We start from the raw sequence: 13,650 nt of genomic DNA, 5'->3' as shown, positions 1-13,650 counted from the left end.
GCCCAAGTAAGGGCTTCAGAGTCTGTCTGCTGAGGGGTTCCAGGGCCTCCTTCAGCAAGCAGGGGGCGCAGAAGGAGACAGCAGCTTGGAAACAAGCCCCAGGGGTTGGGACAAGCTGAGTACATCCACCCCCACAGCACTGGTCTCAAGCAGGGTGGAGAATAACAGCCTGTGTTGTGTCCCCATTGCCCAGGGTCTCCCTTGACTGAAGTAAGTGGCCTGGCCTCCAGCTGTAGGGCCAGGAAGGCCTGGGTGCTCTTTGCTCTTGCTGGAGAGAGCCTGAGTCCCGGAGTGTAAACTCCTTTCCTCTCCACTCCCCAACCGCACCCCTCAGGTTTCTCTTGGGGCAGGAAGCCCCTGCCTAGGGTAAGGGAGTGGTGATGGTCCATTAGGACTTGCGCGTGAGAAGCAGGCCTCTCCCAGGTAGACGAAATTTTATTCAAATAGAGACTGGTGTCTGAGCTCGTCCTGGGGAATCCATGGAGTGGGGAGGACCTGGGCCAGGCTCTGCCTTACTCTCTGGGGTTACCAGGCTGCTGCTAGGACTCCCCACCTGCCACTGGACCCCCAGGCTCAGAGGCCCAGCTTCTGCCCGCAGGCTCACCCTGTGCCCAGGCACCAACCCTACCCCCCACTCTACCTCCCCCACCCTCCTGTGTCCCTGTCCCAGGCCCTGGGGAGTGCTGGCCCAGGCTGCCCTCCTCCGGCCATTCTTCCCCTGCCCCTCCTCCCTTCCGTTTCCGTGGCCTTGCGGGCAGGAGACAGTGGGCAGGGGGGCCGGCAGGCTGGAGGCTCCTGCCCGCCCCTTCCCCTTCGCTGGCCCGCCCCAGGGCCTGGGCCAACTGAAACCACCGGAGGAGGAAGCATCGAATCAGGAACTGGCCGGTTGGCTGGGCCTGACTCGGTCCTAGGTGGCCCCCGGAGCAGCTGCCCCAGCAGTAACTCCTGCCAGAGGCCCAGGAGGCGGTGGGCAGGGGCCAGGCAGGCGGACACCAGACCAGGTGGGGCAGGGGTGGCCGTAGGCTCAGGGCCCAGGCTGTGGCTGCCTGGGCTGCCCTCTGGCTGGGGCAGGCTTGGCCCTACCAAGGGCCCTGGGTACACACGCCCCTGCAGCGGGTACTGGGAAGGGCCCAGGGAGGGAGCCTCTGGGTGGTTCCTGTTCCAGGGCTGGGAAGGGGAACCCTGGCACCAGGCCTCAGCCTGGGACACAGGAAGCAGTGAAGGCCAGTCCCAGGCCAGGCCTGCGTTTTATACCTGCGGCTGCATTTCAGCAGGATAGGCCCCCACCTTCTGCCTGTCTGCAGCTCCTGTTGGCCCCAGCTTCCCTGCCCTACCCCCATGTCTCCAGCAATGGCCTGTCTTCTCTCTGTTCCCAGGACTGCGCTATGGGCTTCTCTTCGGAGCTGTGCAGCCCCCAGGGCCACGGGGCAGTGCAGCAAATGCAGGACGCCGAGCTCCGGCTGCTGGAGGGCATGAGGAAGTGGATGGCCCAGCGGGTCAAGAGTGACCGGGAATACGCAGGGCTGCTGCACCACATGTCCCTGCAGGACAGTGGGGGCCAGAGCCGGGGCGGCCTTGACAGCCCCATCAGCCAGGTGAGGTTCCGTGGGGCCTTAGGCCTCCTCACCTCCTTCCTGCCCTTGCCCCAGGAATTCCTGAGTGTTCCTGGGATATCTGCCTGCCCCTTCCTTTTCCGAAGCCCCCTGGGGAGGGTTGGAGATTGGACAGGCCCAGGCCTGGGAGCCATTGCCCTCTGCACCCTATCGCTCCCCTACTGCCGCAGTCCTGGACAGAGATCACCAGCCAGACGGAGGGCCTGAGCCGGTTGCTGAGGCAGCACGCGGAAGACCTGAACTCGGGGCCCCTGAGCAAGCTCAGCCTGCTGATCCGGGAGCGGCAGCAGCTGCGCAAGACCTACAGCGAGCAGTGGCAGCAGCTGCAGCAAGAGCTCACCAAGGTGGGTGGGTGGCCTGGGCCTCCACCAGGTCGTTTGTGCCTGCATTTTGAGCCTAAAAGGGCTGCTTTTGCACAAGGGCCCCTGGATTCACAGGGAAGTGGAAGTCCTGACCGCAGGGCTGCCCCTAGGGCCTGCTCCAGTCCTGCCGCAGCTTCCTTCCCGCCTTGCCCCACTTGGGCTGGCCTGTAACAGGGTCTATCGTGTGCATTTTCTGTCACCCTACTGTGTGCCTGGGCAAAGTGTGGGGTGGTCCAGCCATTGCCTGGGAGGATCACGGGATCTGTGACTCACCTCCCAAACCAGCTGGCTCTAGGGGCTGAGCGACCGAAAGGAATGAGGGCTAATCTGTCTTCCCTTAGCCTAGGTGGGCCCCTCCATGGGCCCCCAAGACACCACAAGACAGTGGTGTGGCCCTAACAGAGGTTAAAGACTACGGCTGTGAAGTCGCCCTGTCTGTATTTGAATCCTACCCAGCTCCTCAGTCTAGAGGCTGTGTGATTAGAGCTATATATGTGCTTCAGCCTTAATTCAACGTGTTGGTCAGCGCCCCCCACCCCCACCACCCCATTCAACCAGCGCAAAGCCTTGCCTTGCCACGGACCCACAGCGGCCCCTGGTGGCCAGTCTCCGCCACGCCTCTCTCCCCCCAGAAGCTTATCTAAAAACAGGGTGGGCCTGTGTTTATAGGTAGTTTTACTAGGACACAGCCACGCCACTTGTTCTCACATTACCTATGGCTATGTGTTCTCACATTACCTATGGCTATACTATAGAGTTACGGTGGCAGAGCTGAGTAATTGCAGCGGAGGCTGTATGGTCCATAAGCCTAAAATGTTCGCCAGCCAGCCCTTGAAGAAAAAGACTCATCTAGTCTATACATTTAGCTCAGTTACAGACACGGAAACTGAGGTTCAGAGGAGAGGGATGGAACCGGCCCAGAGTATCCCAGTGCATACGCAGGGGAGCGGGGATGAGAACTCTGGTCTCGATCATCTGTTGCTCCTGCCACCAGGAACCATTTGCAGGACTCAGTGCAAAATGAAAATGTGGGTCCCTTGTCAAAGATTATCGAGAGTTTCAAAATGGCTTCAACAGAGCATTGCAGCAAGCACAGAGCCCTTCTAAGTGTGGCGCTCTGTACACAGACCACACAGGCCACACACCTGCAGCTGGGCCCTGCCTGCCACCACATACCCTTCGAGGCCCAGGAGGGGCAGTCGTAGCCACCCCGTCCGCTCTTCGCCTCCCTCAGGGGCTTGGCGTCTATCCCGCTCCTCTGACCCGAACCTCAGCAGCAGAGGTCAGGCCCCAGAAGGCTCCAAGGTCTTCTTGGAGACCGGGCTTGGATGTGCTGCCTGTGTCCTGCAGGACCTGTCCAGCACTTCACCTTGGGCAGGACTCTCCCACGCCCTGGGGGACCTGCTGAGCACACTGTCTTCTCTCCACCCAGACCCACAGCCAGGACATTGAGAAGCTGAAGAGCCAGTACCGATCCCTGGCACGGGACAGTGCCCAGGCCAGGCGCAAGTACCAGGAGGCCAGCAAAGGTAGGTGGCTTCCCTCATCAGCGGGGAGAGTCCCAAGCCAGCCCCACGTATCCGTAGGCGCCCAGGCCGCTGTGCTGCTACCCACACTCCTGTCCTCTCACCTCCCAGACAAGGACCGCGACAAGGCCAAGGACAAGTACGTGCGCAGCCTGTGGAAGCTCTTCGCTCACCACAACCGCTACGTGCTCAGTGTGCGGGCCGCACAGCTGCACCACCAGCACCACCACCAGCTCATGCTTCCGGGCCTGCTCCAGTCGCTGCAGGACCTGCACCAGGAGATGGCGTACATTCTGTGAGCCAGGCCCCACCCCACCCCGTCACCCTGCCTCCTCACCCAGGGCCAAGGTCCATATCTACCCTCTAAGATTGTTCATGTTAGTGGAGAGAGAAAAGAAAGTCAATAAGTAAAACAGAAAGCGTGTTAGAAGTGATAAGTGCTGTGGAGAGAAGTAAAACAAGAAAGGGGGATGGGGAGGTATTCCTAAATAGAGTGGTCTGAGAAAGCCTCAAAGGTACAGGAGTGAACCAGGGGATGTTGGGAGAAAGGCGATTCCAGAGAGAGGGAACAGCAAGTGCAAAGGCCCTGAGGTGGGAGAGTGCCCGAAATCGGAATAGCAAGGAAGCCGGCATAGCCTGTGCGGAGTGAGGGAAGGGCCGAGACAGACAGGAAGCCTGAGGAATCCAGGGGCTGCTGGATGATAGAGGGTCCCACAGGCCATTGTGAGGACTTTGTCTGTATTGAGAATAGACTTCATGGGACAAGGACGAGGGCAGGGAGACCAGACAGGAGGCTGCTCCGGGAATCCAGACCACAGCCCACGGCCACTGAGACCCTATGGAGGGAAGAAATGATCAGGTCCTGGATGTATTTGAAGGTGGAGCCAGTGGGATTTCCTTACAGACCGGAAGTGGGGTGTGAGAATGAGGAGTCAAGGATGACTTCGCGGATTTGGCCTGGAGCACCTGGAAGAGGCACCAGCCACTAGCTTATGTGGAGAAGGCTATGGGAGAAATGGGTTCAGGAGACAAGAAAAGGCATTCTGTTTTCACCCAGTGGAGTTTGGTGTCCAGTGGGACGTTTTGAGTCGGTGGATAGATACTTGCAAGTAGAGCCCTGGGGAGGTGCTAGGACTGGAGACGCACATGTAGGGTCACATCGATGGCTTGTGTGTGTTGGAACCCCGGAGCCTTGCTGTTGGGCTGGCTGCTCAGGGCAGGCACGATGGTAGCTTGTGTTTAACTAGTACGTCGTGTGTACTACACACTCTGCACACAGATCTCACTGGGCCCTCATTACAATTCCCAGCACCCCTATCACACATAATAGGAAGTGAAGATCAGAAAACACTCAGTCATTTGCCTGTGGTTATTTGGCGGGTAAATGATGAGGTGGGGGTTCAACCCCAGGGCTGAAGTCCGAACCCATTGTCAGGGGCCTCGAGCTCCCCAGCCTCAGGCCCTGCTGACCAGGGGTTCTGTCTGGGGCAGGAAGGAGATCCTGCGGGAATACCTGGAGATTAGCAGCCTGGTGCAGGACGAGGTGGTGGCCATTCACCGGGAGATGGCTGCAGCCGCCGCTCGCATCCAACCCGAAGCCGAGTACCAGGGCTTCCTGCAGCAGTATGGGTAAGCCCCTCCCTGCCCCTGCTGAGCACCAGGGATGCTGCTTGTTCACTGACAGGGTACTGCCCCCACCGCAGGTCCACTCCTGACGTCCCACCCTGCGTCACCTTTGACGAGTCACTGCTTGAGGAGGGTGAACCCCTGGAACCCGGGGAGCTGCAGTTGAACGAGCTGACGGTGGAGAGCGTGCAGCACACGTGGGTGGCGTGGCACGGGGCCAGCCGTGGACGCTGTCCACACCCAGCTGGGGTCGGGTGTCCAGGCTTGGCTTGGCTCTGCAGGGGTGCACTGAGGGGCCGGCTCTAACACTGCCCTTCCTTCGAGCACAGGCTGACCTCAGTGACAGATGAACTGGCTGCGGTCACAGCAGTGGTGTTCAGCCGGCAGGAGGTGGTCACCCAGCTGCAGCGCGAGCTGCGGATTGAGGAACAGAACATCCACCCCCGGCAGCGGTCAGTGGGTCCCACCTGCTGTAGCCTCGTGCCCACTCCCCGCCCCACACACCTGCCCTGCAGCCAGCTGCAGGCTGAGCCCTCTCTCTGCCCCTCCCACGTCCCACCTGCCTGTCTCCTTTCAGGGTTTACCTGCTGGGCAAGAGGCAGGTATTGCAGGAGGAGCTCCAGGGGCTGCAGGTGGCACTGTGCAGCCAGGCCAAGCTGGAGGCCCAGCAGGGTCTCCTGCAAGCCAAGCTGGAGCAGCTGGGCCCCGGCGAGCCCCCGCCCGTGCCGCTCCTGCAGGATGACCGCCACTCTACCTCCTCCTCGGTGAGTGCCCTACCGCCTTCCGTGGTCACTTTGCCGCCAGCCCAGGCTGTGTCCTCATTTTCGCCCTCCCCCTCCCCAAGCCTGGCCACCCGCTGACGTCTGTCCCTGGCCTCAGGAGCAGGAACGGGAAGGGGGAAGGACGCCCACCCTGGAGATCCTTAAGAGCCACATCTCAGGAATCTTTCGCCCCAAGTTCTCGGTGAGTGGCGCCTGTCCGGGCCTGCACCTCTGCCCTTCTCCAAGGGGTGGACCGGGCCAGGGGTCTCAGACATGCTCCCACTGCACCCCGCCCACATGGTGTTCTGGTTAGCCCCTGCGTTGCCCTAAAGAGGAGGCTCTATCCACGCCGCTTTTATTGGGGTGCCAAGCACCGATGTCCCCAGATCCTGCCACCCTCACACCCCCTTCTTCTCTGCTATCATATGTGCTGAAGGGACTCACAGCCTTAGTGACCCCATGGCTCTCCCTGCTTCAGGAGTGGTTGGGGGGCTGCAGCCTGGTGGAAAAGGCAAAAGCTTGGTTTGGGACCAGTCAGCCGGCCCCCCATCCCAGCTGTGCCTGGGCCAGTCTATGGTCTGCTCTAGAGGCCTACACACCGCTCTCCCTGCCCCTCGAGTGGTTTGGGGGACTGAGGGGCATGTGAAAGACACCCCACTGACCCCTAGCTGGCCTAGTGGCCTCCCCTGATGAGCTGGCTGACTGCCCCCCCCTCGCTCCTCTCTGTCCCTGCCCAGCTCCCCCCACCGCTGCAGCTCGTGCCAGAGGTGCAGAAGCCACTGCATGAGCAGCTGTGGTACCACGGAGCCATCCCACGGGCAGAAGTGGCTGAGCTGCTGACGCAATCCGGGGACTTCCTGGTGCGGGAGAGCCAGGGCAAGCAGGAGTATGTGCTGTCTGTGATGTGGGATGGCCAGCCCCGGCACTTCATCATCCAGTCTGCCGACGTGAGTGGGGCGGGACCCGAGCCCACCCCGCCCCACCCTTGCCTGTCACCAGAATGACCTTGAGAGGGTAGGAAGCAAGGAGCTGCTAGTCTTAGATGCTAGTCAGAGCTGCAAGGGGCCATAGAGACCACTTAGTCCCTACAACAGAACAGGCGTAAGTAGCATGGGGAGCAGGTGTGTTGGGCGCCATGAGGTCGTGCCTTCCTGCAGTCTCTCTGCCTCTCGTCCCAGGCAGGCCCTTTCTCCCTGCTACTCTCCCTCTCCCCTCCCAGGGCTCAGGCCCCCTCAGCAGTAGAGGCTGCTGACCCCAAGTCACCCTACCCTGCAGAACCTGTACCGACTGGAAGGTGATGGTTTTCCCAGCGTCCCCTTGCTCATCGACCACCTGCTGCACTCCCAGCAGCCCCTCACCAAGAAGAGCGGTATTGTCCTGAGCAGAGCTGTGCCCAAGGTGAGCCTGCACCCCGCCGGCCCACACCACCTACCACAGGGTTTGGGGAGCACGGCTTCAGGCCCACAGAATCAGGGCAGGAGGGGCTTTCCAGGTCTCTGGTCTACGGTCTGGGTACCAAGTGACTCCTCACTCTCCAAGGGGGCAGCTTCCTCCTAGGTTTGGAATCCCAAGGCCACTCCCATTCCACAGGCTGGCGCTCACCCAGCAGGACCCCTGCCTGGTCCCTGAAGTCATCTGAGTGTAATCCAACCCCCATTTTACAGACTAACAAACTGAGGCTCCACGAAATGAAAGATGAAGCCTTGGTAGGGGACGCGTGGTCCTTCCCAGGGCATAGCATGCCTCTGTTTCGCTGACTTCTGACCCCTCGCCCCTCGCCCCTCTTTCCCCCAGGACAAGTGGGCGCTGAACCATGAGGACTTGGTGTTGGGGGAGCAGATTGGGCGGGTGAGTTGAGCGCTCTGCCAGCCTCCTGGCTGCCTGCGTGCCTGCTCCGCCCCCACCCCCAGCACTGCTGCTTTCCAGCCCACCTCCCGAGTCACACCGAGGCCCCCCTCAGATAGCTCTTCTGCCTGCCTGTCTCAGTCTGAGTTCCAGCTTGTACCCAGCTTCGCTCCTGGCCACCGCCATACACCGTCCTGCAGGAAACTGCGGGAAAAGTACCTGCCACCAGCATCCCCACCCCACCTCACCCCACCAGCCCTTGCCTCCCCAGGGAGCTCTCGTGTGTATGGGGAGACGTACTCTGTTTCTGTGAGCTATAAAACACCTGCTTAGGAAAGAAGTCACTTTCCTGAAAATTGCATTGCTTTTCCAACCCAAGTGAAAGTCATTTTTGGATTTTCCATGTCACTTCTCTCAGTGAATGTGGCATGTCAGAGGTGGCTTTCCCTGCCTGCTCGGGGAGGGTACCTGCCCGGTTCCCCAGCTGGGGGTAAACTAGAGAGCCTGAATGAGCAGGTCTTATTGTGGGCACAGTGGGTGAGGACAAGTGGGGACAAGGTGGGCTGTCCCCTGAGACAAGGGGACTGTGGTCCAGGAAGACGGTTAGGAGCCCAGGACCATTTCAGGGGAACTTTGGCGAAGTGTTCAGTGGACGCCTGCGAGCTGACAACACCCTGGTGGCCGTGAAATCGTGCAGAGAGACACTCCCGCCTGACCTCAAGGCCAAGTTTCTGCAGGAAGCGAGGTAGGTGATACAACAGTCATGGCGGTTGTCCCCACGAAGGGCTGCGTGTGCCTGGCGCGATGTACAGTGCTTGACTTTTTTGGTGTCATGGGGTCCCACAGCCCTCCGTGCAGGCTGTACCCCCACCCGCAGGGCAGAGGGCTCAAGGCTCAATCAATGACCCACCTGAGGTCTGCTGGTCTCAGAGGCCACGCTCGTCTCTTCTGCTGCCCTTCTCCCATCCTCCCTTGGGTTCCCTGGGGATCCCTGGGGTGCCCGGGGCTGGGAAGGGGAGATGGAGCCCCCAAGGTGGGAGCCTAAGCAGCAACACCCTCCAGGATCCTGAAGCAGTACAGCCACCCCAACATCGTGCGTCTGATTGGTGTCTGCACCCAGAAGCAACCTATCTACATCGTCATGGAGCTCGTGCAGGGTGAGTCGCGGGGACTGATCTCCAGCGGGGGGGCCCTCAGCCCAGCTGGGTCTGCACCCCTGCATAAGGCTCAATAAGGCTTCCCTGGCCCGCTCCCAGGGGGCGACTTCCTGACCTTCCTGCGGACAGAGGGCGCCCGCCTACGGATGAAGACTCTGCTGCAGATGGTAGGGGATGCGGCTGCAGGCATGGAGTACCTGGAGAGCAAGTGCTGCATCCACCGGTGAGTGCGGGCACGGCCCTGTGCCGCCCACGCCAGCCCCCAGGGACCCCGTGCTGTCACCCCGTGCCCCGTCTCCCAAGGGACCGTGAGTCCTGGGCAGGGAGCGGCCCTTGTTCATGGCTATGTGTGGAGTGCCCAGCTCAGGGAGGTGACAGGTGCGGTGGCTGATGGCTGAGTGAGCTCTTTTCCTGCTTCATCCAGGGACCTGGCTGCTCGGAACTGCCTGGTCACGGAGAAGAACGTCTTGAAAATCAGTGACTTTGGGATGTCGCGGGAGGAAGAGGATGGGATCTACGCCGCCTCGGGGGGCCTCAGACAAGTCCCCGTGAAGTGGACTGCACCCGAGGCTCTGAACTACGGTACCTGGGCCCTGTCTACGCTGGGCTGCAGGGCTGAAGCTGGGCGTGCCTCTGGCTGATGGACATGGGTGGCCCACTCACGCTGCCTCACCTCCTTGCAGGCCGCTATTCGTCCGAGAGCGATGTGTGGAGCTTTGGCATCTTGCTCTGGGAGGCCTTCAGCCTGGGGGCCTCCCCCTACCCCAACCTCAGCAATCAGCAGACTCGGGAGTTCATAGAAAAAGGTAAGGCAGCCCCACTGCATGACAGCAGCCCAAGCCACACGCTCATCCCAGTGCTATACCCGGACTCTTCCGGGTCCCCTAACCTTCCCACTGGGGCAGAATAGGAATAATCCGGTAGCTGCCACGAAGTGTGCCAGGCCTTCCATTACTTCATTTACGTCTCACAACAGGTGAGGTAGGGATGAGTATGGGGTAAGCATGCCCATTTTGCAGAAAGAAAAACTGAGACAGAGGTCATACAGCTAACGCATGGTGGCTTTGCAATGAGGACCTCTGTGTCCTTGGGGCTCTCTGGGAGAAGAGTGGCTCCTTAGGAGCAGTGTAGCTTCAGCAGCTCCTCTTACTCACGGTTGCCTTCGGGGGCTGCCTGGAGGCCTCAGACTCCCTCCTCATGCCAGGGTGCCATGCCTGTCCTCACAGGGGGCCGCCTGCCCTGCCCCGAGCTGTGCCCTGACGCTGTGTTCAGGCTCATGGAGCAGTGCTGGGCCTACGAGCCCAGTCAGCGACCCAGCTTCAGCACCATCTACCAGGAGCTGCAGACCATCCGAAAGCGGCATCGGTGAGGCTCGGTCCGCTTCTCAAGCCAGTGGCTTCTGTTGGCAAGATTATACCTCCTCCCCAGCTCCAGCTCACACCGTGGGACGGCCCTTCACAGTCCTGGACTCCGGCCGCCGACATCCATGCTGCCAGGGGGGATGCAGCTCCGTGTCTGCTGTGCGTCCCCATTCCTGCCAGGGCCTCCTCTTCCGGGCAGAAGTAATAAAACCACTGTGGCCGTCCAGTGCTCTTGGCACGTGCAGTCCTCTGGAGGGCAGGTCTCAGGAGTAGAGGGCCTATGCTGCGTCCGTGGGGAAGAACAGGGCAGAACTGACGTGGTTCGGTAGCCGTCGGATGTGAGATGCGGGGGAGAGGGAGAAAAATCAGGACGATACACGGGCTCTGACCAGATGGTGGTATCCTTCCGGAAACAGGATCTCACGCAGAGGAGCAGAGCTGCGGGAGAAGGGTGAATTTGGAGATGTGTTTGAGGGGCCTGCGGGGATGTTGAGTGTGACATATAGATCTGGAAGCCCAGACGGAAGAAAAGGCTGGCACTTCAGGCCCGAATGGCATTAGCTTAGAGAGCAGCTGACACTACGGGTGTGTCCAACAGTCACATGAGATTCAGGAGAGAGGAGAGAGTTAAGAAAAGATAGAGCTCCACTCAAAGGAGACGAGTAGCTGAAGGGAAAGGAATTGCTTCTCAAGGAGTTTATCTCTCAGACAAGCTTACTGAGCAATGAGGGAGCAGAGCGTGAAGCCCTCCCCTCCTCCCCTCAGTCCCCCTGAAATCTATCAAATTATCTGAAACTTTTCTGGCAGCAACAGTGAAGGTCAAGAAGTATGAACAAAATGAAAAACAGAAACAGGAAAGATGTGTAGCATCAAAAAACAAAGCAGTAAGAACCTGGTGGCAAAATGGCTATCCCTCCAGAAAGTTGGGGAATTAGCTGACATCTGTTTTCAAAGACATAAAAGCCCTATAACTTCTTTAAACAACAAGAAGAAACAAGTTAGAGTGTGACTAAATGAAAATATTAAGGAGTCAAATCGTATCTCTATTGGAAGTGGTAAAAAGCAGAACTGAAGAACTTCTGCTTCTGGGTAGGATGTGGTAGGTTTCTGCAGGCACCACTCCCATTGCCACAACCAAGGGGAAAGAAATAAGATTAAAATCATTGTTTTTAAAGAGAATGGAGAGCGGTGGAAGAAATAAGAACTGGACAAACAAAGATATCAAGGAGGAAAGGGCCCCTCCCAGGTGAATTGATGATGGGCGACTGTTTTCTTCCCTGAGACATTTGCTGATTTGGGACATCTCTAATGATCAAAATTGCCCCAAACAGAGAGGCTCTTCTGGGGAAAAGAAAAATTAACTGTTTCTGGGGCTTGCCAGGACTGTGCTATGGATTGGGCACAAGAGGAGCCCAAAATGCAATGCTAGTTTTCCCCATGGAACATTTGATGAGTTCTGGAGCCATGTGGGCAACTGGGAAGGGGCTGGGCCAGGAATGGCAAGTCCCACAGTCTTGCAGTGTTTAGGAGGAGGGGGCCTGAAACAAATAACTGGTCTCCCCCTCAAGATATCAGCCAGATCTTGAACCTTTGTGGATTGGGAGGCTAAAGAGCTAACCCCCAAATCACCGAAGAGCAGAACTTGAATGGCTGGGAGAGACAGAGACTGGCCAGGCTTTCAACCCCAAATCCAAGAGGGCCACTCCTAAGCGACAGGGATACTCCAGAGGAGAACTGAGTTTTACCAAAACTAACTGCCCCAACTCAGCTCAATGCTTCGTTCCATCCAGCTGACGAGCTTCTCTGGGGTGGGGGATAGGGAAGAGGAATAACATCGTCTGAAGTCCCTACCCTTCTTGTATACCCAATATGCAGCATGCAAAGAAAAATTATAAGACGTGCCAAAAAAAAAAAAAAAGAAAGAAATAGATCAACGCACAAGAAAAACAACAGTAGAAGCAACCCCACAGATGATCCACATATTGGAATTGGCACACAAGGAATTAAAACTAACTGATTAATATGTTAAATGGAGAAAAAAAATGGACAAAATAGGTGCAAGCATGGAGAATTTCAACAGGGTTGGAATCTACTTTTTAAAGAATCATAGGAGCAAGTAGAACTGAAAAATTCCATGTCTGAAATTACAAACTCATTGTATAGATTTCACAAAAATTCATTGAACTAAAGGATAAAGATTGGGCACATCAGAAGACAGAATTAGTGAACTTGAAGATAGATTAATAGAAGGTACCTAAACAGAAGTAGAGAGCGAAAAACAAAAAAGAATGGGGGAAAAAAAAGAGCCTAAGAACCATGTGGGACTCCAATATATAATTAAATTTCCAGAAGGAGAGAGAGAAGTTAGGACCAGAATAAACTGAAAATGAGCCAAATGTCTATATGGCAATGAGAAAGAATACACCACTGATACACGCACCAACACTGATCAATCTCAAAGACATGTTGAGTAAAGAAGCCACACATGAAGGAACCCATACTTTTGATTCCATTTTATGAGATTCAAGGACATGCAAAACTAAACTATAGAGAAGTCAAAACAGTGGTGTGTCTGAGGGGTATTGATGGGAAGGGGTGTGAGCGTGGAGGGGAACAGCTCAGCCACGGTGTCCTTACAAACTTGCATGTCTCTTCCTGGGCCATGTGGCAAGGCTTGAGCAGTCTGACATGAGTCTTGACACAATGCACTACAGTTACTCACGGAGCAAGGGGACATAAGCAGCCTAGAAAGGAACCTCCTTACCCTATCTTGTGGGACATGGACACCAGGCCATTTCTCATCCATCTTCCTACTTTCAGTTGAGTTCAGGGCTTTCCATCTGGCCCCTCCTCAGAGAGTACAGCCACGGCTATACAGCTTCTTGGCTGTAGTTTGGAGTTGGCTTCTTAGCCACAGAGTGACGTGCTCCCATACCCTCTGTCATCCTGTCATCTGGTCCCTTCGGTTCATTGTCATTCTGTGGGACTTACGGATGCAAGAAGCTGATCCATGCTGGATCCATCAGGGCTTGTTGTCTCCTTGCTGCTGAGTCTATGGAAGTGTGGCAGCTGCATCACGATCCTTGTGGCCGCCACAGTGCACTTGGGGACTGCTCGACTTCTTGACAGAGGGGAACTTTCTGCGGTGATGGGAATGTTCTGTGTTTTGGTCTGAGTTGTGATTATACTCATGTATACATTTATCAAAACTCATCAAACTGTGCACTTAAGACTTGTGCCATATCCTGTAAATTATATCGTGATTTAAAAAAAGAGCTAGCAGAGAACAAACAATGCTCTTGAACATTAAGAGTATGATTGCCAAAATGAACCATTCAACAGAAGGGTTGGAAGATAAATTTCCCAGAACACAGAGCAAAACACAGAGACACAGAGGCT

At 57.1% G+C, this 13,650-nt stretch overlaps 1 protein-coding gene across 2 annotated transcripts; it reads left to right on the top strand.

Annotated features, from left to right (window-relative positions):
- Positions 1-36: 36 nt before the first annotated feature.
- On the top strand, positions 37-10,477 carry FES (FES proto-oncogene, tyrosine kinase). 2 transcript variants are annotated; one of them, XM_019716098.2, is made up of 19 exons: positions 37-1,001; positions 1,377-1,595; positions 1,784-1,957; positions 3,408-3,504; positions 3,613-3,796; positions 4,993-5,130; positions 5,205-5,324; positions 5,457-5,579; positions 5,705-5,891; positions 6,007-6,090; positions 6,626-6,835; positions 7,164-7,286; positions 7,683-7,736; positions 8,360-8,478; positions 8,796-8,890; positions 8,990-9,113; positions 9,315-9,472; positions 9,574-9,696; positions 10,117-10,477. In XM_019716098.2, the coding sequence occupies exons 2-19, from the start codon at positions 1,386-1,388 to the stop codon at positions 10,257-10,259; spliced, it is 2,466 nt and encodes an 821-aa protein (XP_019571657.2). In that variant the 5' UTR covers positions 37-1,001; positions 1,377-1,385; the 3' UTR covers positions 10,260-10,477. The 2 variants fall into 2 exon arrangements, with proteins under 2 accessions (XP_019571657.2, XP_074174243.1); XM_074318142.1 differs by having other exon boundaries at positions 10,095-10,477.
- The last annotated feature ends 3,173 nt before the right edge of the window (positions 10,478-13,650 follow it).

Source organism: Rhinolophus sinicus, linkage group LG13, assembly GCF_036562045.2.
Source record: "Rhinolophus sinicus isolate RSC01 linkage group LG13, ASM3656204v1, whole genome shotgun sequence".
Taxonomy (NCBI): Eukaryota; Metazoa; Chordata; class Mammalia; order Chiroptera; family Rhinolophidae; genus Rhinolophus; species Rhinolophus sinicus.
The sequence above is the reverse complement of the archived record's forward strand: the minus strand, read 5'-3'. Positions and strand labels throughout refer to the sequence as shown.